The sequence below is a fragment of the Populus alba genome, chromosome 19 (assembly GCF_005239225.2).
Source record: "Populus alba chromosome 19, ASM523922v2, whole genome shotgun sequence".
Taxonomy (NCBI): Eukaryota; Viridiplantae; Streptophyta; class Magnoliopsida; order Malpighiales; family Salicaceae; genus Populus; species Populus alba.
Window position 1 is genome coordinate 3,037,594 of NC_133302.1, and position 17,554 is coordinate 3,055,147.

The 17,554-nt window shown below is 30.4% G+C and overlaps 2 protein-coding genes across 2 annotated transcripts in view; one reads left to right on the top strand and one right to left on the bottom strand.

The window, feature by feature from the left end:
* The window catches only part of LOC118058373 (oxysterol-binding protein-related protein 1B-like), a 35,255-nt gene extending 32,893 nt beyond the window's left edge, over window positions 1-2,362 (top strand). Inside the window, exons 6-10 of the mRNA XM_073406976.1 lie at window positions 385-552; window positions 624-764; window positions 1,384-1,602; window positions 1,722-1,835; window positions 1,977-2,362. Coding sequence (XP_073263077.1) covers window positions 385-552; window positions 624-764; window positions 1,384-1,602; window positions 1,722-1,835; window positions 1,977-2,144 — 810 coding nt within the window. The 3' untranslated portion in view covers window positions 2,145-2,362. The remainder of the gene's footprint in view (window positions 1-384; window positions 553-623; window positions 765-1,383; window positions 1,603-1,721; window positions 1,836-1,976) is intronic.
* A 7,892-nt stretch (window positions 2,363-10,254) lies between these two features.
* LOC118058370 (TMV resistance protein N) lies at window positions 10,255-16,543 on the bottom strand. Its single transcript, XM_035071078.2, has 8 exons — window positions 16,409-16,543; window positions 15,746-16,241; window positions 14,475-15,600; window positions 14,086-14,376; window positions 13,047-13,979; window positions 12,133-12,748; window positions 11,253-11,319; window positions 10,255-10,526 (listed from the first exon to the last, which is right to left on the bottom strand). The coding sequence occupies exons 2-7, from the start codon at window positions 16,234-16,236 to the stop codon at window positions 11,297-11,299; spliced, it is 3,480 nt and encodes a 1,159-aa protein (XP_034926969.1). The 5' UTR covers window positions 16,237-16,241; window positions 16,409-16,543; the 3' UTR covers window positions 10,255-10,526; window positions 11,253-11,296.
* Between the last annotated feature and the right edge of the window lie 1,011 nt (window positions 16,544-17,554).

Sequence of the window (17,554 nt, forward strand, 5' to 3'; positions counted from 1 at the left end):
TATTGTTTTATTGAGATGAAATAAGACTTGTTGCTTGCGCCTATTATTGTTTTATTACAGCCATCACATGATTTCTTAAGAAGCTATGGAGATGGAAGTTATACTTTAAATGCTCTGTTGTGAACTACTATTAAGCAGACTGTTGCTGCTGCATGGTCTCTGTGCTTGTGTGTGGAAGTGTGGTCCTAAATCCTAGTGCTCTCAGTGCCAAGTCTGCAGTATTTTAGTTCTCTTGGAAGAATTTTGGACAAATCACCCTACACTGTTCTCTTAATAAATGTGCTCACGATCTTGGCTTATTTTTGCACACATTTACACATTGTCAGTAAGTAGCAAATGCCACTATTGATTTTTAACATATCAATGTGGCTCATCTTGAAACAGGTTAGTCATCACCCAATGGTTGTTGCCTGCCATTGTGAGGGTCGAGGCTGGAGATTTTGGGGTGAAAGTGATTTAAAAAGTAAATTTTGGGGTCGTTCAATTCAACTTGATCCTGTTGGCACCTTAACACTAGAGTTTGATGATGGAGAAATTTTCCAGTGGAGTAAGGTTTGTTTTGGCATTTTACAGCCCTTACCATTCTCTATAAGATTCCTGCTAAGCTGTCTTTCTCTTATCAGGTGACAACATCCATTTACAACCTCATTTTAGGGAAACTATACTGTGATCATTATGGTACAATGAAGATACAGGGGAATCAGAAATACGCCTGCAAGCTAAAATTCAAAGAGCAGTCAGTCATTGACAGGAATCCCCACCAGGTTCCAATATCCCCATTTCCATATTTTTCATCAAAGTAAATGATCCATCTTGAATTGCATTTTAATAAAGCAACTAATGTGTAGTCATTGTACTACTGAAGCACTTGACTGCTTGAAAGAATAGTGACGCTAGTGTTCCTGGAATATATTGGGAGTTTCTATCCTCGAAGATTTATTAGAAAATATCTCTTTTTATAAAAATTTCTTTTTCCAGGTCCACTTAAGGTCCACATCATGCTGTATAATATTTCGCTTATGTTTTGTCTCCAAAGTCTCTTTTGCTTTTTAAGTTTGTTAAACTTGTATCCTACAGGCTAAGTTTTTTGTTTTAATGATAGTTTGATTCCTGGCTTATTCTTTTCTGTTGGTTGTGTAGTCAAATTTGGATACCCGTGCACATTACTTTAGAGGTTCTGCCCTTTCATGCAACAATTTCTTTAATGATATTAAGCTTGCTTGGTGAAAAATCATTTGACCATTAGCTTGTCACCCATAAGACTATCAATATTTGTCTGTTGATGTTTTCCCTCATATCAGGTTCTCATTGCATTATCTCATTTTGTGAATGAATCATGATTAGGCATTACCATTAATTGCAGCAATGCTATTTGTTCTCTAGGTACTAGGTGGTGTTCAAGATATCAATGGTAAAACAGTTGCAAGTTTATTTGGCAAATGGGATGATAGCATGCACTATAAAATTAATGGTGATTCAAGGAATGCAAACGGATCAGAGCCCCATTTGCTCTGGAAGCGGAGCAAACCATCAAAGCATCTGACCAGATATAATCTAACACGCTTTGCTATAACTCTGAATGAGCTCACACCGGAGCTTAAGGTTGGTGAAAGATTTGAATATGATAAATATCTTTCTTTACAAGAAATGCCACTCACTGCTCCTCTGCAGTAGAGAACAAGGTATCCATTCGTAGCTGCTGACATTAAATTTATACGCAGGAGAAACTGTCATCAACAGACTCCAGGCTGAGACCTGATCAGAGATGCTTGGAAAATGGAGAGTATACAAAGGCCAATGAAGAGAAGTTACGACTAGAGCAGAGGCAACGACAGGTACATACATGCATCAAGGAGTGATCTTGCTGTATTTACACCAATGCATTTGTACACACACTTGCACAACACTTCTACTGACTACTGTTTATGAAATGTAGTAAATTAGAGGAGAATAAGAATTCTTTTCAACAATCACAGGCACGGAAGATGCAAGAGAGAGGCTGGAAGCCTCGGTGGTTTGTGAAGGAGAAAGGTGGTGAAACTTATAGCTATATTGGTGGTTACTGGGAAGCCAAGGAAAGGGGCAACTGGGAATCATGTCCTGATATCTTTGGCCAAGTATCCACTGATCAAAATTTTGACTAGCAGCATAATCTGCACCTTTCTTTTCTTTTGATTTACACAATTCTTTATTTCCTCTTTCCTGAATATATTCAAAGAGAAAAATAAATTTGTTTCAAAGGAAAAAAGAAAAAAAAAATTGTTTCCAGAAGTACTGCAAGAATCAACTGGCATTTACAGTATACAACAACAATGTAATGATGGTTCTGCGTACCCTAGAAATACATCTAGTTCTTGTCTGAGTCTGGATCGAAATATTTAGCTCATCTAGGATGAGAGTTTAATTTTTATGTTATCATTTTGGATTTGAATGTTGAGTCAGAGACGGAAATTTTCGATGAATTTATTCGTTTGAATGCGAACCTGAAGAAGAAAAAAAAGGCTTAGGCCGAGGTTTTTAGTTGTGGTTGTAGTTATGATCGTAAAAGTATTTGAAACTATATGTTAAAATGATTTCATGTTAATTTCAAATCTCAAAAACTTGGATTTAGGAATTTATAAAATGTTTTATAAAATAATTAGAAGAAAAAAAAAAAGAACTCTTAAGAACTTAAAAGAAATAAAAGTTCTTTTTTTCTCCGTTTGTTTGCAGGAAAGTGAATTCCTTTTGGAAAGTGAATTCCGGGGAAAGTGAATTCCGGGAAAGTATTTTCCGATGTTTGGTAGTGTTATGGAAAATGAACTGGAAAACATTTTCCACTGTTTGGTTATGTCATGGAAAATGAGCTAGAAAATAACTTATTAATATTTTATTTTTCTCAAGTTTATTAAAATAATGAAGAACAAATCTTACAAATTAAAAGGTTGAATGAGAATGAAATTGAAAAAAAAATTTAATTTCATAAATTATCTCAATAAAACAAATAATAATCAAAATAATAGGGATCAAATCTAAAAAATAAAAAAAAAATGAAAAATGAAGAGATTAAAATAATAATAATCAACATTTCATAAATTTATTTCAAATAAAATACGTAACAATCAAAAGAATGAGGATCAAATTTGATAAATAAAATTTTCAATAAAAAAATGATAAGAAAAAAGCAAATAGCAATTATAAAAATAAGAACCAAAGTTAATATAAAAATAAAATTTTAAGAGATGAAATTGAAAATAAATATTCAAAACAAAATATATATAACAATCAAAAGTTTGAGGATCAAATTTGATATAATCAGCAAATAATGACATTTCTAAATTTTTCATAACTTCCGGAAAGTGTTTTCCCCTCAAATTTTTCAGGAAAACACTTTCCTGAAAACCAAGCCAAATTTTCCTTTTACTGGAAAGTGTTTTCCATTGACAACTTTCCTACTGGCAAACAAACACAAGAAAGTTTGGAAAGTGCTTTCCCGGAAACCACTTTCCGGAAAACAAACACAGCTAAAAGGAAAACACTTTCCTGAAAACCAAGTCAATTTTTTTTTTTTGACTAAAATTGACTGGAAAGTGTTTTCCGTTGACCGGAAAGTGTTTTTCGTTGACTGAAAATTGTTTTCCGTTGACCAACTTTCCTAATGACAAACAAACATAGGAAAGTTTGGAAAATGGTTTCCCGGAAACTACTTTCCGGGAAACAAACAAGGCCTTAGTCAAATGTGCTCTTAGTTTCCAGGTGCTAAGTTTGGTTGGTCACTTTATAGATAATATTAGAGTTGGATTTTGTTATTTTTTAAAATAATTTTTATTTAGAAATAAATTGAAATGAATTTTTTTAAAAATTTATTTTTAACATTAAAACATTCTAAAATTAAAAAAATATATATTAATTTAAAATATTAAAATCAAATGCATTAACTTAAAATAATAAATTTATAAAATATTTTTTTTAAAAAAAAAATAAAATCCAGCCACGAAATCAAAATCAAACGGTTTTAATTTAGAACATTCACATGCATTACTTGTGATATCAAAAAATAAATGTGCTTGAGGTTGTTAACTTTAGAGTTTGTGGATTAGTGTGTACAATCTAGTCCGAATATTCATATTAATTAAAAAAAAATAAACATGCTTTAATTTAGAACATTCCCATTACTTTGATTCAATTTAAACGGATTAAAAAAAATTTCATAGACAGGTTATCTATTGTATTATGTTTATGGTTTTTTCATTAATTTTCTCAAAATTAAAACTATCAAGTTTAAAATTTAATTTATAAATAATAAAACAATCAAGTTTAAATTTCAAATCTATACAGTAAATAAATCAGGCGAGGCCGGGTTGGGGCTTGGTTCAATTGAAGTCCTCGTCTACCTTTGTCTCCATCTCTAGTTAAATCGGATAAAAATCCAATTTAATCAAATCAAATATCCACTAGATAAAATAAAATTAACATATGCTAGCCCTTCATCTGCAGTTAAAAAAGAGAGAGAAAAAATCATAGTTTTAAAACCCGGTCCAGCGCGGCAGGTCGACCTGGGACCCAGCTGATCTGGTACTGGAACTGGACCGGGTTGAAAAAAAAAAACAGGAAAATAAAAAACCCGGTGTGATCCGGCTGACCCAATAAGACCCGGCTGCAAACTCGTTGACTTTTCATTTTTTGTTTTTTTACTAAAATAATATTGTTTTGATTTAAAAAAAATTAATCTGGCCAACTTTATAATCCAATCAAAACCTGGAACTCGGATTTTAGACCGGATTGAGTCTTGAAATTATGGAAAAAACAATTAAAGTCTCTTACATAGGACATACTTGTATAGATATAGGAAGTATTGTACATGTACAAAAGTCTCAGTTATTATTATTTTTTTTTAATTTAGATTAGAAATTTTAATATTTCTTATTCAATATTATTAAATCTTTATATTTTTGTTTCGACTTAAAAAGGAATAATTTTTCTATTTTATTTTATTTATTAAATATTATCAAGCTCTTCTTGTTTTTTCTATTTTAAAAATAATAATTTTTCTATTTAGTTGTTTCTATATATAAACTGTAGTCATAGTCTCTAGAAACAGACTTTGATATTTTGATGATTTAATAAAGAGATTTCTATAAGAGATTATCCACTATGCTTAGGGTTTTCAGAGAACTAATATTCTTTCTTGCAAATTATTAGAATTTAGAGTGGTAATTTCATGGTGGTTGCTGAATGTTTTATTGTTTTCTAGAGGACTCAATCAGTGTAAAAGGTTGAAAGCATTAAGGAAGACTGCATCAATTTTGTATCAATTCTGCACAATTTGAAGCCCTCCTTGTAGGATACAACCTCCTTGACTATGTTAATGGAATATCCCAGTGTCCCATCTAAAATCCCTCGAGGTCCATTAAAGACAACTGTAAGTCTTCAACCAATCGGTACACTCAAATGCATTATCAACCGAAATGCCAATTTCCTGATCAAATAGTCCATATACCCAAGTCTTACCCACGACTCCATTGATCAGAGGTTACGAATTTATATTTTCAAAAAAGCTCTTAACTCTGTTGCTTCTCATAACATTCCTAGAAAGTAAGCCATTATTCAATATTGATGATCAATAATAAATATCCATGATTAATAATAAATTTTGTATAATTTACACAAAGTGAGGTTAATCTGTTAATCACAAATGAATTTGTTTTCCATACATTTGTTTTTTCTAGTTTTCGCATATAGCTTTAGTTCACGTTCATAAATTATTATTATTTTTTGATAAATATAAAATATGATAAATGAGATTTTAATATAAGAACTATTAGGATAATAAATATTTTTCTCAGTTATTTTTATTTTTTAATTTAGTTTAGAAAATTTAATTTTTCTTATTCAGTATTATTAAATCTTTATAATTTTTGTTTCTACTTAAAAAGGAATAATTTTTCTATTTTATTTTTTTTATTAAATATTATCAAGCTCTCTGGTTTTTCTATTTAAAAAATAAATTTTTTTTATTTAGTTTTTTCTGGAAACAGACTTTGATATTTTGATTATTTAATAAATAGATTTCTATAAGAGATTATATACTATGCTTAGGGTTTTCTCAAGCCCTTTTCAGAGAAAGAATATTCTTTCTTGCAAATTATTAGAATGCAATAATTATAATTATAAAAGATAAAAAGGTAACACGTCCAGGGAAAGAAAAAAGCAAGGAAATTTTCTCAAGCGCGTATTAGAAAATATTGAGCTGGAATTTACTTATTAGTAATTTCGTGGCAGGTGCACGTTGAGTATAGTTAAAAAAAAAAAAAAAAAAAGAAGAAGAAGGAAATTGAGAAAGTATGTTTTCTTGAAAATTATTAGAAATGCAATAATTGTCAAAGAGCAAGCAATAATCGCTGAAAGTTTATTGTTTTCTAGAAGACTCAATCAGTGTATAAGGTTGAAAGCATTAAGGAAGACTGCATCAATTCTGTCTAGCATCAATTTTGTATCAATTCTGCACAATTTGAAGCCCTCCTTCTAGGATACAACCTCCTTGACTATGTTAATGGAATTTCCCAGTGTCCCATCTAAAATCCCTCGAGGTCCATTAAAGGCAACTGTAAGTCTTCAACCAATCGGTACACTCAAATGCATTATCAACCGAAATGCCAATTTCCTGATCAAATAGGCCATATAGCCAAGTCTTACCCACGACTCCATTGATCAGAGGTTTCGAATTTATATTTTCAAAAAAGCTCTTAACTCTGTTGCTTCTCATAACATTCCTAGAAAGTAAGCCATTATTCAATATTGATGATCAATAATAAATATCCATGATTAATAATAAATTTTGTATAATTTACACAAAGTGAGGTTCAAGAAAAACCTCAACAAACCTTATTTTGTTATTCTGAATTGACTAAAAAACGTTCATCATCTTTCTTGCAAATTCTTAGGAGTGCAATAATCATAATTATAAAAGAGGTAACTATTCTACTAAACTTGAAACATTTGTAAAAGTTATTCTATTACTAATGAGTCAATGACCACTTATAGTCAAGCTCTTATTCTCCTTTTTCCACATCTGAAAAGTAGGTCACCGGAGCAGATTCAATGGATATCAAGTTGTTTACATCAATAACAACCACTTCCAACGTGGTTGTCATTTTGTCACCAACAGTGTTTTTTAATTTTTAATTATTAAAAATTATTCCACTACTATTTTACAAAAACTTGAAAAATATGTAAAAGTTATTCTACTATTGTCTTGATTCATATATTATAGAGTTTTTTGACAATAGTATTTTAAAATACAGGGTTTGTGTTAATGATAAACCTAAAATTTTTAATGGAGATGTGAAATTGTTGTTGATTAAATTTCTATTTTATTTTTTATTCAATTGCTTTTCTAGTTTTTCATTTAAAAAATAATAACTTTCTATTTAGTTGTTTTCTATTTTTATATTAAAAAAAACTATAGTAATAGTATTTGGAAATAGACTTTGATATTTTGATGATTTATTAATAAAGAGATTCCTATAAGAGATTATCTACAATGCTTAGGGTTTTCTCAAGCCCTTTTCAGAGAAAGAATATTCTTTCTTACAAATTATTAGCAATGCAATAATCATAATCATAAAAGATAAAAATGTAACATGCGGGGCAAAAAAAGCAAGGAAATTTCTCAAGCGCGTATTGGTAAATATTGAGTAGCAAGCAAATTCTTTAGCCACGTGTTGATCGATATTGAGCTGGAATTTGGAGTGCTAATTTCGAGGTAGTTGCTGATGGAGTATAATTATAAAAAAGAAAAAATTAAAATTTTTAGAAGCATGATTCAACTGTCCTCCTAAGTAATTATAATGTAATAAGACTGTGGATGCAATATGTTGTTGATATCCAAGCTGAATTAGATTTATTTTTAACTGAATCAATGTGGCCTAGAAGGATTACTGAGTTAAAATAATCTGGTGTTTGCCTCGGTGAGTTTGTAGAGGAATAAGCGTGTTCAGCTGGAGCGACTTTCAAGAACAGGATATGAAAAAAAGATGAGCGGAAAAGATAACTCGGTGGCTGGGTCAAGTGAGTTCAAGGACGGGGTGACATGACAAAAGCAGAGGAAAACGATGGAGAGAGAAACTATAATGATTAGGTTTTATAGGTTTGATTTAACGATGGGAAGGAAGACTTGAAAAAATAGTTGTTTTTTGCGGTGTAAAAGTATTTAAAAAATATATTTTTATTTTAAAATAATTTTTTATTATTTTTAAATCATCAAAAAATTAATTAGATGTATATTTTAAAAACCAAACTTGGTCTAAAGCACTGTAAAGTGTAAATAAGATTTTTTTTTTTCCAGTTAAGGAATTTTATCAAACACTTAAAAAATATATCGAAGAATATAATTTTAACAGTAGATTTATTTTTATTTTTATTTTTATTTTATGTATTTTTAAATTTATTTTTTAATATTTTAAATAATAGATTATATCTAATTTGAATTAGATTTATTTTTAACTGAATCAATGTGGCCTGGGCTTACCTAGAAGGATTACTGAGTTAAAATAATCTGTTGTTGCCTCGGTGAGTTTGTAGAGGAATAAGCGTGTTCAGCTGGAGCGACTTTCAAGAGCAGGATATGAAAAAAGATGAGCGGAAAAAATAACTCGGTGGCTGGGTCAAGTGAGTTCAAGGACGGGGTGACTTGACATACATCAAGTATCTTTACCTGTACTCAATGAGTTGATGCCATGACAAAAGCAGAGGAAGACGATGGAGAGAAACTGTAATGGTTAGGTTTTATAGGTTTGATTTAACGATGGGTAGGAAGACTTGAAAAGTAGTTGTTTTTTGCGGTGTAAAAGTATTTAAAAAATATATTTTTATTGTTAAATAATTTTTATTATTTTTAAATCATTAAAAAATTAATTAGATGTATTTTTAATATTAAAAAAATTAATCCACTACTATTCTACTAAACTTGAGAATTATGTAAAACTTATTCTATTACTAACATGGGATTGATGCTGTTGTCTTGATCCATATATAAGGGGATCTTTTGGCAATATTATTTTAAAATACACGGTTTGTCTTACTCGGAAGATAAACTCAAATTTTTATTGAAGATGAGAAATTATTGTTGATTAAATTAATAAATGAAGAAATATCAAATAGATTCTTAGAGTAAAGTTCATTAAGACTTAGCAAGTCAGTCAATCAAGATAAAAAATATACTCAAATCAAACATAGAAAATATATTTATTTTCTTGTTATTTTTAGATTATTTGCTTGATTTTACTAGTTATTCTCAATTTATTTTATTAGATTTATTTGGCTATTATATAAATAGTTGATGTTTTATTTTTTAAAATAATTGAATTTTTTTTACAATTTAAAATTATAATTTTATAAATTAAAAAACTCTAATTCTTTTAGCTTTCTCGCAAATAAGTTCCAATTAAATCAGTCAATGACAGTTTTTTTAATAATATACAGAGAAAGAAGAAGGAATTCGGAGTGGTAATTTCGTGTGGTCGCAACAACTAGGTCCCACGCGATTAAAAAAAAAAAAAGGATAAAAGGATATGCTTTCTATTCATTTGCAGGCCGAGAAAGCACCACGAAACTAGGAATTTCTAGTGCTAATTCTGAGTCAATGCAAGTCATGAATTAGACCAATAAAATAACATATTCAAATCGAATCAGCAGTTCCTATATGTACATATAGACACACTCGTCAATGAATTTTAAATTATAATTTTAAAAATTAAAAAACTTTAATTCTTTAGCTTTCTTGCAAATACTTTGCAAGAAATCAGTCAAAATAGTTTTTCAATTCATATATAGGAGAAATTTCCTTTGTAAAGTACTAAAACTTTTCGAGTGAAATTATCAATACACTCTCTCCAGCAGTCCCGTAAATGACATGATTTTCCATACGGCAAACTAAGAAGACCGTTTACTAGTCTCTCTTTTTCCTTTTTTTTTAATCTTCATTTCAATTAGCTTATACTAACACATAAATTATTTTTTTCACATCAATTCTTAGCTATTTATTGTTCTCTGTTTATATATCAAAATTAAGTTTTTTACCAACCAATTCTTAACAAAATCATCCATATATAAAATAAATGCATTCACAAGACGTTAAAATCTCTCATCATTGATATTGAATACATAAAGGGTTGTATTCATGAAAAAACTCCTTTTTAAAACATTTATTTGAACTCAAAACCAATATAACAATATGTGAATAATTAATCTCACTTGTCAATTTCAATCAACACATTAAATAAAACTAGGTTGTCAATTTCAATCAACACTTGAAAATATAAATTACATCATGGATAATAATTAACAACCAGGTTGTCCAATATAAAAGCGGATGGAAAAGATTTCAAAGAGCATTCAATAAAACTTCCAAGCTTGGAAAATGATCTTCAAGCCAACAAATACATATCAACATGTCAGATAGAAGTGTTGTGCTGATTTGGAGCAACTCTAAGCATCTCCACGTAAAATGATCTTGTACTCTCAAGTCAATTCAAGTCTTTTGTATCCTAAAAAGCCATCAAATTCAATATAACTTTCAAATTTGAAAAGAAAGTTAAATGTGCATGATTGTACATACCTTTTGTTATGACTAACAACTCAATTGTCAATTTCAATCAACACATTAAATCATACATGAAAATAAAAACAAAAGAATTAAATACTATTTTCTTATACTACAAGGATAAATTAATTATTTTCTAAATTAGATTATTGTCAATTCAAGTTCGGTGTTTTAAACAATATTTATGTTTTTTCTTTATTTAATAATAGTCCAAGAATTATTATTAATTGATGTTGGTGCCATGAAGCTAATGACAAACTGACAAGAAAAACAAAAGTTCTATATACAAATAAATAAAAGCTAAAAAGTAGTAAAACCATGCATAAAATACATAGCAAGATCTTATAGCCAAAACTAACAAGACTTTACTTATGACACTAATTAAGGATACTTTCAGAAATTTCCTATGTATTATTTGTTTTCATCAATTATCTTAAATATATCATAACATTAAACAATGAAGAATCAACTTAAATAGTATATCTCAACTAATAATTTCTTCCTAGAAAACCAATTAATTTCTAACTAACATCAAAGATTTTCAGTTTTTGGAGAATACATAGAAGAAGTGAGAAAAAAAAAATGAAACAATATTCATCAAAAGTATAAATTACATCATGGATAATATCAACTAGGTCGTCCAATTTGAAAGCGGATGGAAAAGAATTACCGTACTAATTTGGAGTAGCTTCAAGCATTTCTATGTAAAATAACTCATCCATCCAGCTCCTTCTTACCTATAAAACCATCAAATTCAGTAGAACTTTCAAGTTTGGAAATAAAGTTAACCGTGCATGATTATATATGCATTTTGTTATTACAAACAAATCCCCTTCACTTTTAATTAAGAAACTGACTTTATAATAAAAAAAGGTTAATATCATTTTGTTTTCATTTTTTTTAAAAAATATTGAATTTGAAATAAAATATAAAAACATTATTCAATTTTTTATTTAAATGTAAAAAAACAAAAATCAGTTTTCAATATTTCCTAAATAAACTAAAGTGATTTTAATAAAATATGTTAGTGATTGTTGGCTTTTTGTTTTTCAAAAATAATTATTAAAGATATAATTTAATTTTTTGAGTGATATTCGATAGATCTAATTATTAAAGATAAAATTTATTTTTTATATTAAATAAGAAAAATATTATCATAAAATCAAGAAAAAAAAAAAAACCAAGCAGACTCTAGATATTTAATAAAAAATATTGTCAAAGATAATATTTAATTTTTTAGATTAAATAAGAAAATCTAAATATTTAATAAAAAATATTGTTAAAGATAATGTTTAATTTTTTAGATTAAATAAGAAAAATGTAATAATTAAAGATGATATTTAATCTCTTAAATTAAATAGAATAAAATAGAAATAACTAAAGGAAATATGTATTCTTACTAAAAAGCCTTAAATATTTAATTTTTTATTAAAAATGATATTTAATTTTTTATATTAAAATAGTAATAATGAAATAATTAAAGATAATATTTAATCTCATAAATTAAATAGAATAGAATAAAAATAACTAAAGGAAATATTTGTTCTTACCAAGAAGAAATAAACCGATGTTATGGTTTTGCAGCTCCGCAAGTAAAAAGTCACACCATTGCTTAGGTGTAGACGCTTTAATTGAACTACGATGAGGATGAGGAAGCAGATGATACAGCGGTGGTGAAGGCATCACTGTATCTCTTCCCACTACCGACTCTTCAAATGAATATGACTTCTCTGCAATCACATGGACCCCACATTTTTCACCCCATAGTTTCCATGTCTCACCCATGCGCAGTGCATACTCTGTTGGCTCTGAAGAAATGCATAGTTCCAATTCGTCATCTTCACAGTAATCTTTCATTGCCATTTCACTTCTACTTACGTATCTTATCCATCCCTCCATAAATATATGTATTCCTATCTGTGCTCGTTTATCATTAAACAATATTCTTCCGTTGCTTTTATTTCTTATAATAATAATAATGTTAGTGTGTGTGTAAAGATGAGTGCCCTTCTCAAGCCAAAGAACTAAGCCATGGAAGTCTGGAGGTATATGGAATGACAATGAGCCTCCTTCTCTCTTGTAGCTCATCCAATCTGGCCTCTCATGTAGTTCATCATGTTCTAGACTGAAGTTAATACGATACCCGTGACCACGGTTGCACATTGCCTGTATAAATATATTATCATAAAATCAAGAAATAAAAAAGAAAACCAAAGACTTTAAATATTTAATAAAAAATATTATTAAAGATAATATTTAATTTTTTAGATTAAATAAGAAAAATAAGAAAATATTATTAAAGATGATATTTATTTTTTTAAAATAAAATAATAATAATAATAATAATAATAATTGCCTGTATACATATTAATTTCAAGGAATACTGTGATTTTAGACATTAATAAATGTATGTGCCAATTGTGTGTGTTTCTTCTTGTGCAAGAGAGACTGAAAGAAATAATACCTCAACAACGCTCTTCTGTAATTTATTTGGTGAATGACTGCGTCCTTGAACACTAACATTCCAGAAACTATTATTTAGCCTTTCGATGTCCTGAATCTCTTTTAACGAAAGACATTCAAATACATTTACACATAGGTCTTTTTTTGACTGGATTGGTATTCTTACTCTTTCCAATGATATGCAAGAGGATGCATCCAAACGGCTTAAACTTGAAGGAAGATCTGGGATTGATACAAGATATTTACATGTCTTAACAACCAAGCACCATAGGTTGGGAAGGAAGCCGATCCCAGAAGGCAGGCTAGAGAATTTGTTTTCACTTAGATCCAATACTTCTAGAGAGAACAAACCCCTAAAATCAACACAATTAGTTGTGTGATCAGACAAACCACTTTTAGAAAGCTTAAGACGTTTCACTAATCTCCATTGAGTGAAAGATGTTGACAACCAACATTTCAAATTCAAAACACCTGCTGAAATCAAAGAACTTGGTGGAGTCAAAACACCTGCTGAAATCAAAGAACAACTTGGTGGAGTCGGACTGCATCCACGCAATGATAACCATTTGACATACTTTAATTGCCCAATTGAAGAGAGAAATTGCTCAGTTTTAATCCCATCGACTAGCAGCTTAGTTAAGGATTCCATATCACCCATGCCTTTTGGTAATTTTTCTAGTTGTGAACACCCAGAAATATTCAGAGTTTTAAGAGACTTTACATTGCCAATGCTTTCAGGGAGAGTTTTCAAGCTCCGACATCTCTTCAAATTCAAGAAAACAAGGCTCATCGAATGTCCAATTGATTGATGCACCTCAACTAAACTCGAGCAACCTTCCAGAATTAGTTTCTCTAGACTTGAACTGAGCAAGTTTGGTGTTTTAATAAGGTTCAGAGAATGACTAAGATCAAAGATTTTTAGCCTGTTGAGAATCTGTTATAATAGAGCGCAAATAATTAAAATTATTCATAGAAAGTCGTAACATGTAAATAAAAATTACGTACTGGAGAAATTTTGGGGATTTTAGTATGTTTCGCACCTTTTTTCCCTTCCATAGTTCTTTAAGGCTACTGTACTGCATATCAAGAACAGCTAGATTGTCCAAGGTAAAATCAGATGGCAAAAATTTCAAAGGACATTCATGCCAACAAATCCACATCAACTTTCTAGAAAGCAGTTTGAAGGATCCGGTGAGATGTGCTCCGTTGATTTGGAGCAAATTTAAGCGCTTCATTTTCGCAAATGATCCTGTGCTAAGTGATTTAGCTTCTGATGCTCTGACATCCAGTGCAAGACCCTCTAGTGCAAGATCCTCTACATCAACCGTACCCTAAAAAAAAAACAATAAAACTTTCATATGATTATTTGTAATAAGTTTGACTAGAAAATACGCATGACTATGCTTTCGTGTATGCATTGAGCTCTTACCTTCTGCTGGTCAAGTACATCCCATGCTTCGTCGTTCTTCCAAATTCTGGTCCTATTTCCAAGAAGCAAGGGAGACGATTCACAAACGATCTCCCTTCCCATGTCTCGTAATAGATCGTGCATGGTTACACTTACAGTCCTTCCAAATAACTGTCTTTCATCTTTAATTACATGAAATTGAATCAGAGACCTTTCACAGAGTTTTTCCAAAACAACTTCTGGATTGTAACGGCAACGGGCTTCTAGCACTTTTGCGACGTATTCTTTCTCTATACCAATAAAGAAGCATGCAATATCAAGGAATGCTCTTTGTAGTTCACCATCAAGTGCGTGATAACTTATTAGAAGCTTTTCTTGAATACCTTGGTTTGGAATTCTGCTCAAGTTGTCAATTTCACTTCCCCATCTATCTTTGTTTTCCCTGAACAGAAGAGCTCCTATAACCTTAAGAGCTAAAGGAAGTCCTCCACAGCAACCAACGGCTTTCTTCGAAAGCTCAATATAATCTTCTGCTGGTTTGGTGTCCTTAAAGGCATGCCAGCTGAAAAGCTGAAGGGCCTCATCTGGTTCCAATTCTTCAATCTGAAATGTTTGATCTGCTTCACGAAGTAAACTTGAATATCTTGTTGTAATAATTACTATACTTCTCTGACCAAACCAACTTCGATCTCCCATCAATGCATTTAGCTGGTCCAGATGAGCCACATCATCAGCAACAACAAGAACTCTTTTGTGACGAAGTCGCTCTTTGATCAGAACCTTTCCTCTATCAGCACAATCGAAGTTTGCAACATCCTGTTTTAAAATATCATGAAGAAGTTGCTTTTGTATAGGAACAAGACCATTAACTTGTTTTGACCTTTCATTGATATCCGAAAGAAAACAGCTTCCATCGAATCCATTGCAGAGTTGATTAAATACAACTTTTGCTATAGTTGTCTTTCCTATTCCTGGCATCCCATGTATGCCCACAATGCATACATCATTTGTTGCATTATTTAGAAAGTCATAAATATTGTGAGTACGCCGATCCATACCTACGAGGTGCTCAGGAACATCTAAGCACTCGCGACATAATTTCTTCAACACATCCTTGATAATCCCTTCGATAAATTTTGCTTCATGCCTGCTCACAGAAAAAAAGGCAAGTCATCGATAGCAAGTCAATTAAGTATGCTAAAAAGAAATATTTTATAACTTCAAATTGAAAAATGTAATGTAAAATTACTCCATAAACGTCTGCAAGTGAATCTTAGAGAGAAAAGGAATACCCATTTGCCATATCATTGAGACTCCATCCAGATAGGTTTCCGGCAACCTCAAGAGCTTTTCTCCACTCCTTCACCAACTCCTCTTCAAAACGCTCTTCATGCTTATCAAATGCCTCTGCAAAACTGCCAGTCTGTTTTCTCACATCTGAAGGATCAATGTCATAGAATATAGGAAGAACAATCTGACCGGTTTTCTTCCTTTTGCACTTAAGAATCTCTACAAGTTCATTGAGACACCATCTAGAAGAAGCATATCCTTTTGAGAAGACAACTATGGATATCTTTGATTCTCGAATTGCCTCGATAAGATGCTCGGAGATTTCTTCTCCTCTAGGAAGTTCAACATCATCTAGAAAAGTGTGGATTCCTGCTTGGACTAAGGCAGTATATAGATGACCAGTAAACGTCTTGCGATTATCTTCTCCTCTAAAGCTCAAGAAGACATCGTAGTACCCTTCTGGTATAGAACGAGAAGACTCTAGCTCTGCCATTTCAGCTGTAGAATTGAAGGAACAATCAATTAGCAATTTAAGCTTAATAATGAGAAAGCATAAGACAAGAGCAACTGAAGTTAAACAAAAAACAAACAAAGCTTTCACATTTTTGTTATTGGTAAAGACATGAAATTAAAACAAGAAAGAAGCAAAGAAGAGTTAGCTATACCTCTGTATAACAAAGAGTTAGCTATGAAATTGCAGCAATCGGAGAGAGAAGTTTTGCAACTGAAATTATTGAATCGGAGAAATGGGGAAAGAACAGGGAAAGTAAAAAATGCTAAACATTAAGGCGGAAAAAAACAACTTCATTTAAGAAGATCATTATGAAACATTGGATTATATCCTTAATGTGGAACATAATGGTGGGTCCGATTAATTATATCCTTAATGTGGAACATAATCAAGTGATTTATATTTTAATTATTTAAAAGGGGGGGGGGACAATAACATAAATCATGAGTTGTCAAAAAAAAAGAAAAGAGGTGCCCACAATCTCTTATCCTTATATCCAAATCCAGCGGTTGAGAGATTCACCTTATTTTTTGTTTATTTTGAATTCACTAAAAAAATAGAAGGAAATTGAGAAAGTTTCTTTCAAATTATTAGCAAAGCAATGATTGTCAAAGAGCAAGCAGCGTAAAACGTTGAAAGCAGGTGTACAGTACATACTTTACATTACACGTTACTTTTAATAAATTCAAATGATGTACAGTACATCTATTAAAATCATTTTTCTTCCTGCAGAGTGCAGATCCTCTGCAAAGTTTCCACAACAACTGGGTCCACGTGTTACTGATACCAAACTCTTCCAAGCTATTGTTGACCAATGTAAAACACAAAAAAGAAAAAATTAAACACAGATTTTGCTTCAACTCCATTATTGTTTTTTCTTGAACCGTTCCTCTCTGTGCTTTTACTGTAACAATTTATTAAAGCAGTGTAAAGCGTTGAAAACATGGGTATCATGAAGTGAGATAAAGTTTTGTGTTTGTAATAAGAGTATGTCAATAATTAGTTATATATGTCATAATTTAATTCTTTACCTTTCATTTTTATAAAAACAAAAATAATTAAGTTTTTTTCAACAAATTTAATCATAATTATCGAACCCAGCCTAAAATTAACCCAATTAAAAAACAAAATCTCGAGTTACACGGATTGACCGAGTCAACTAAAAAAAATATATATATTTGATTTTTAATATTTCATATGAAAAAAATTAAAGAAACAATTCATATGAATATAGGTTATACATGTTGCATATAATAAAATTTAAAAGATTATTTCAAAAGGTTTTTTTATCTCATATTAA

Excerpts from the sequence above, each read along its gene's own strand:
- LOC118058370 (XM_035071078.2), bottom strand. The coding sequence starts at position 16,236 with ATGGCAGAGCTAGAGTCTTCTCGTTCTATACCAGAAGGGTACTACGAT. Across the intron at positions 15,601-15,745 it reads CTCAATGATATGGCAAATGG|GCATGAAGCAAAATTTATCG; the intron begins GTATTCCTTTTC and ends TTCTGTGAGCAG. Across the intron at positions 14,377-14,474 it reads ATGTACTTGACCAGCAGAAG|GGTACGGTTGATGTAGAGGA; the intron begins GTAAGAGCTCAA and ends TTTTTTTTTTAG.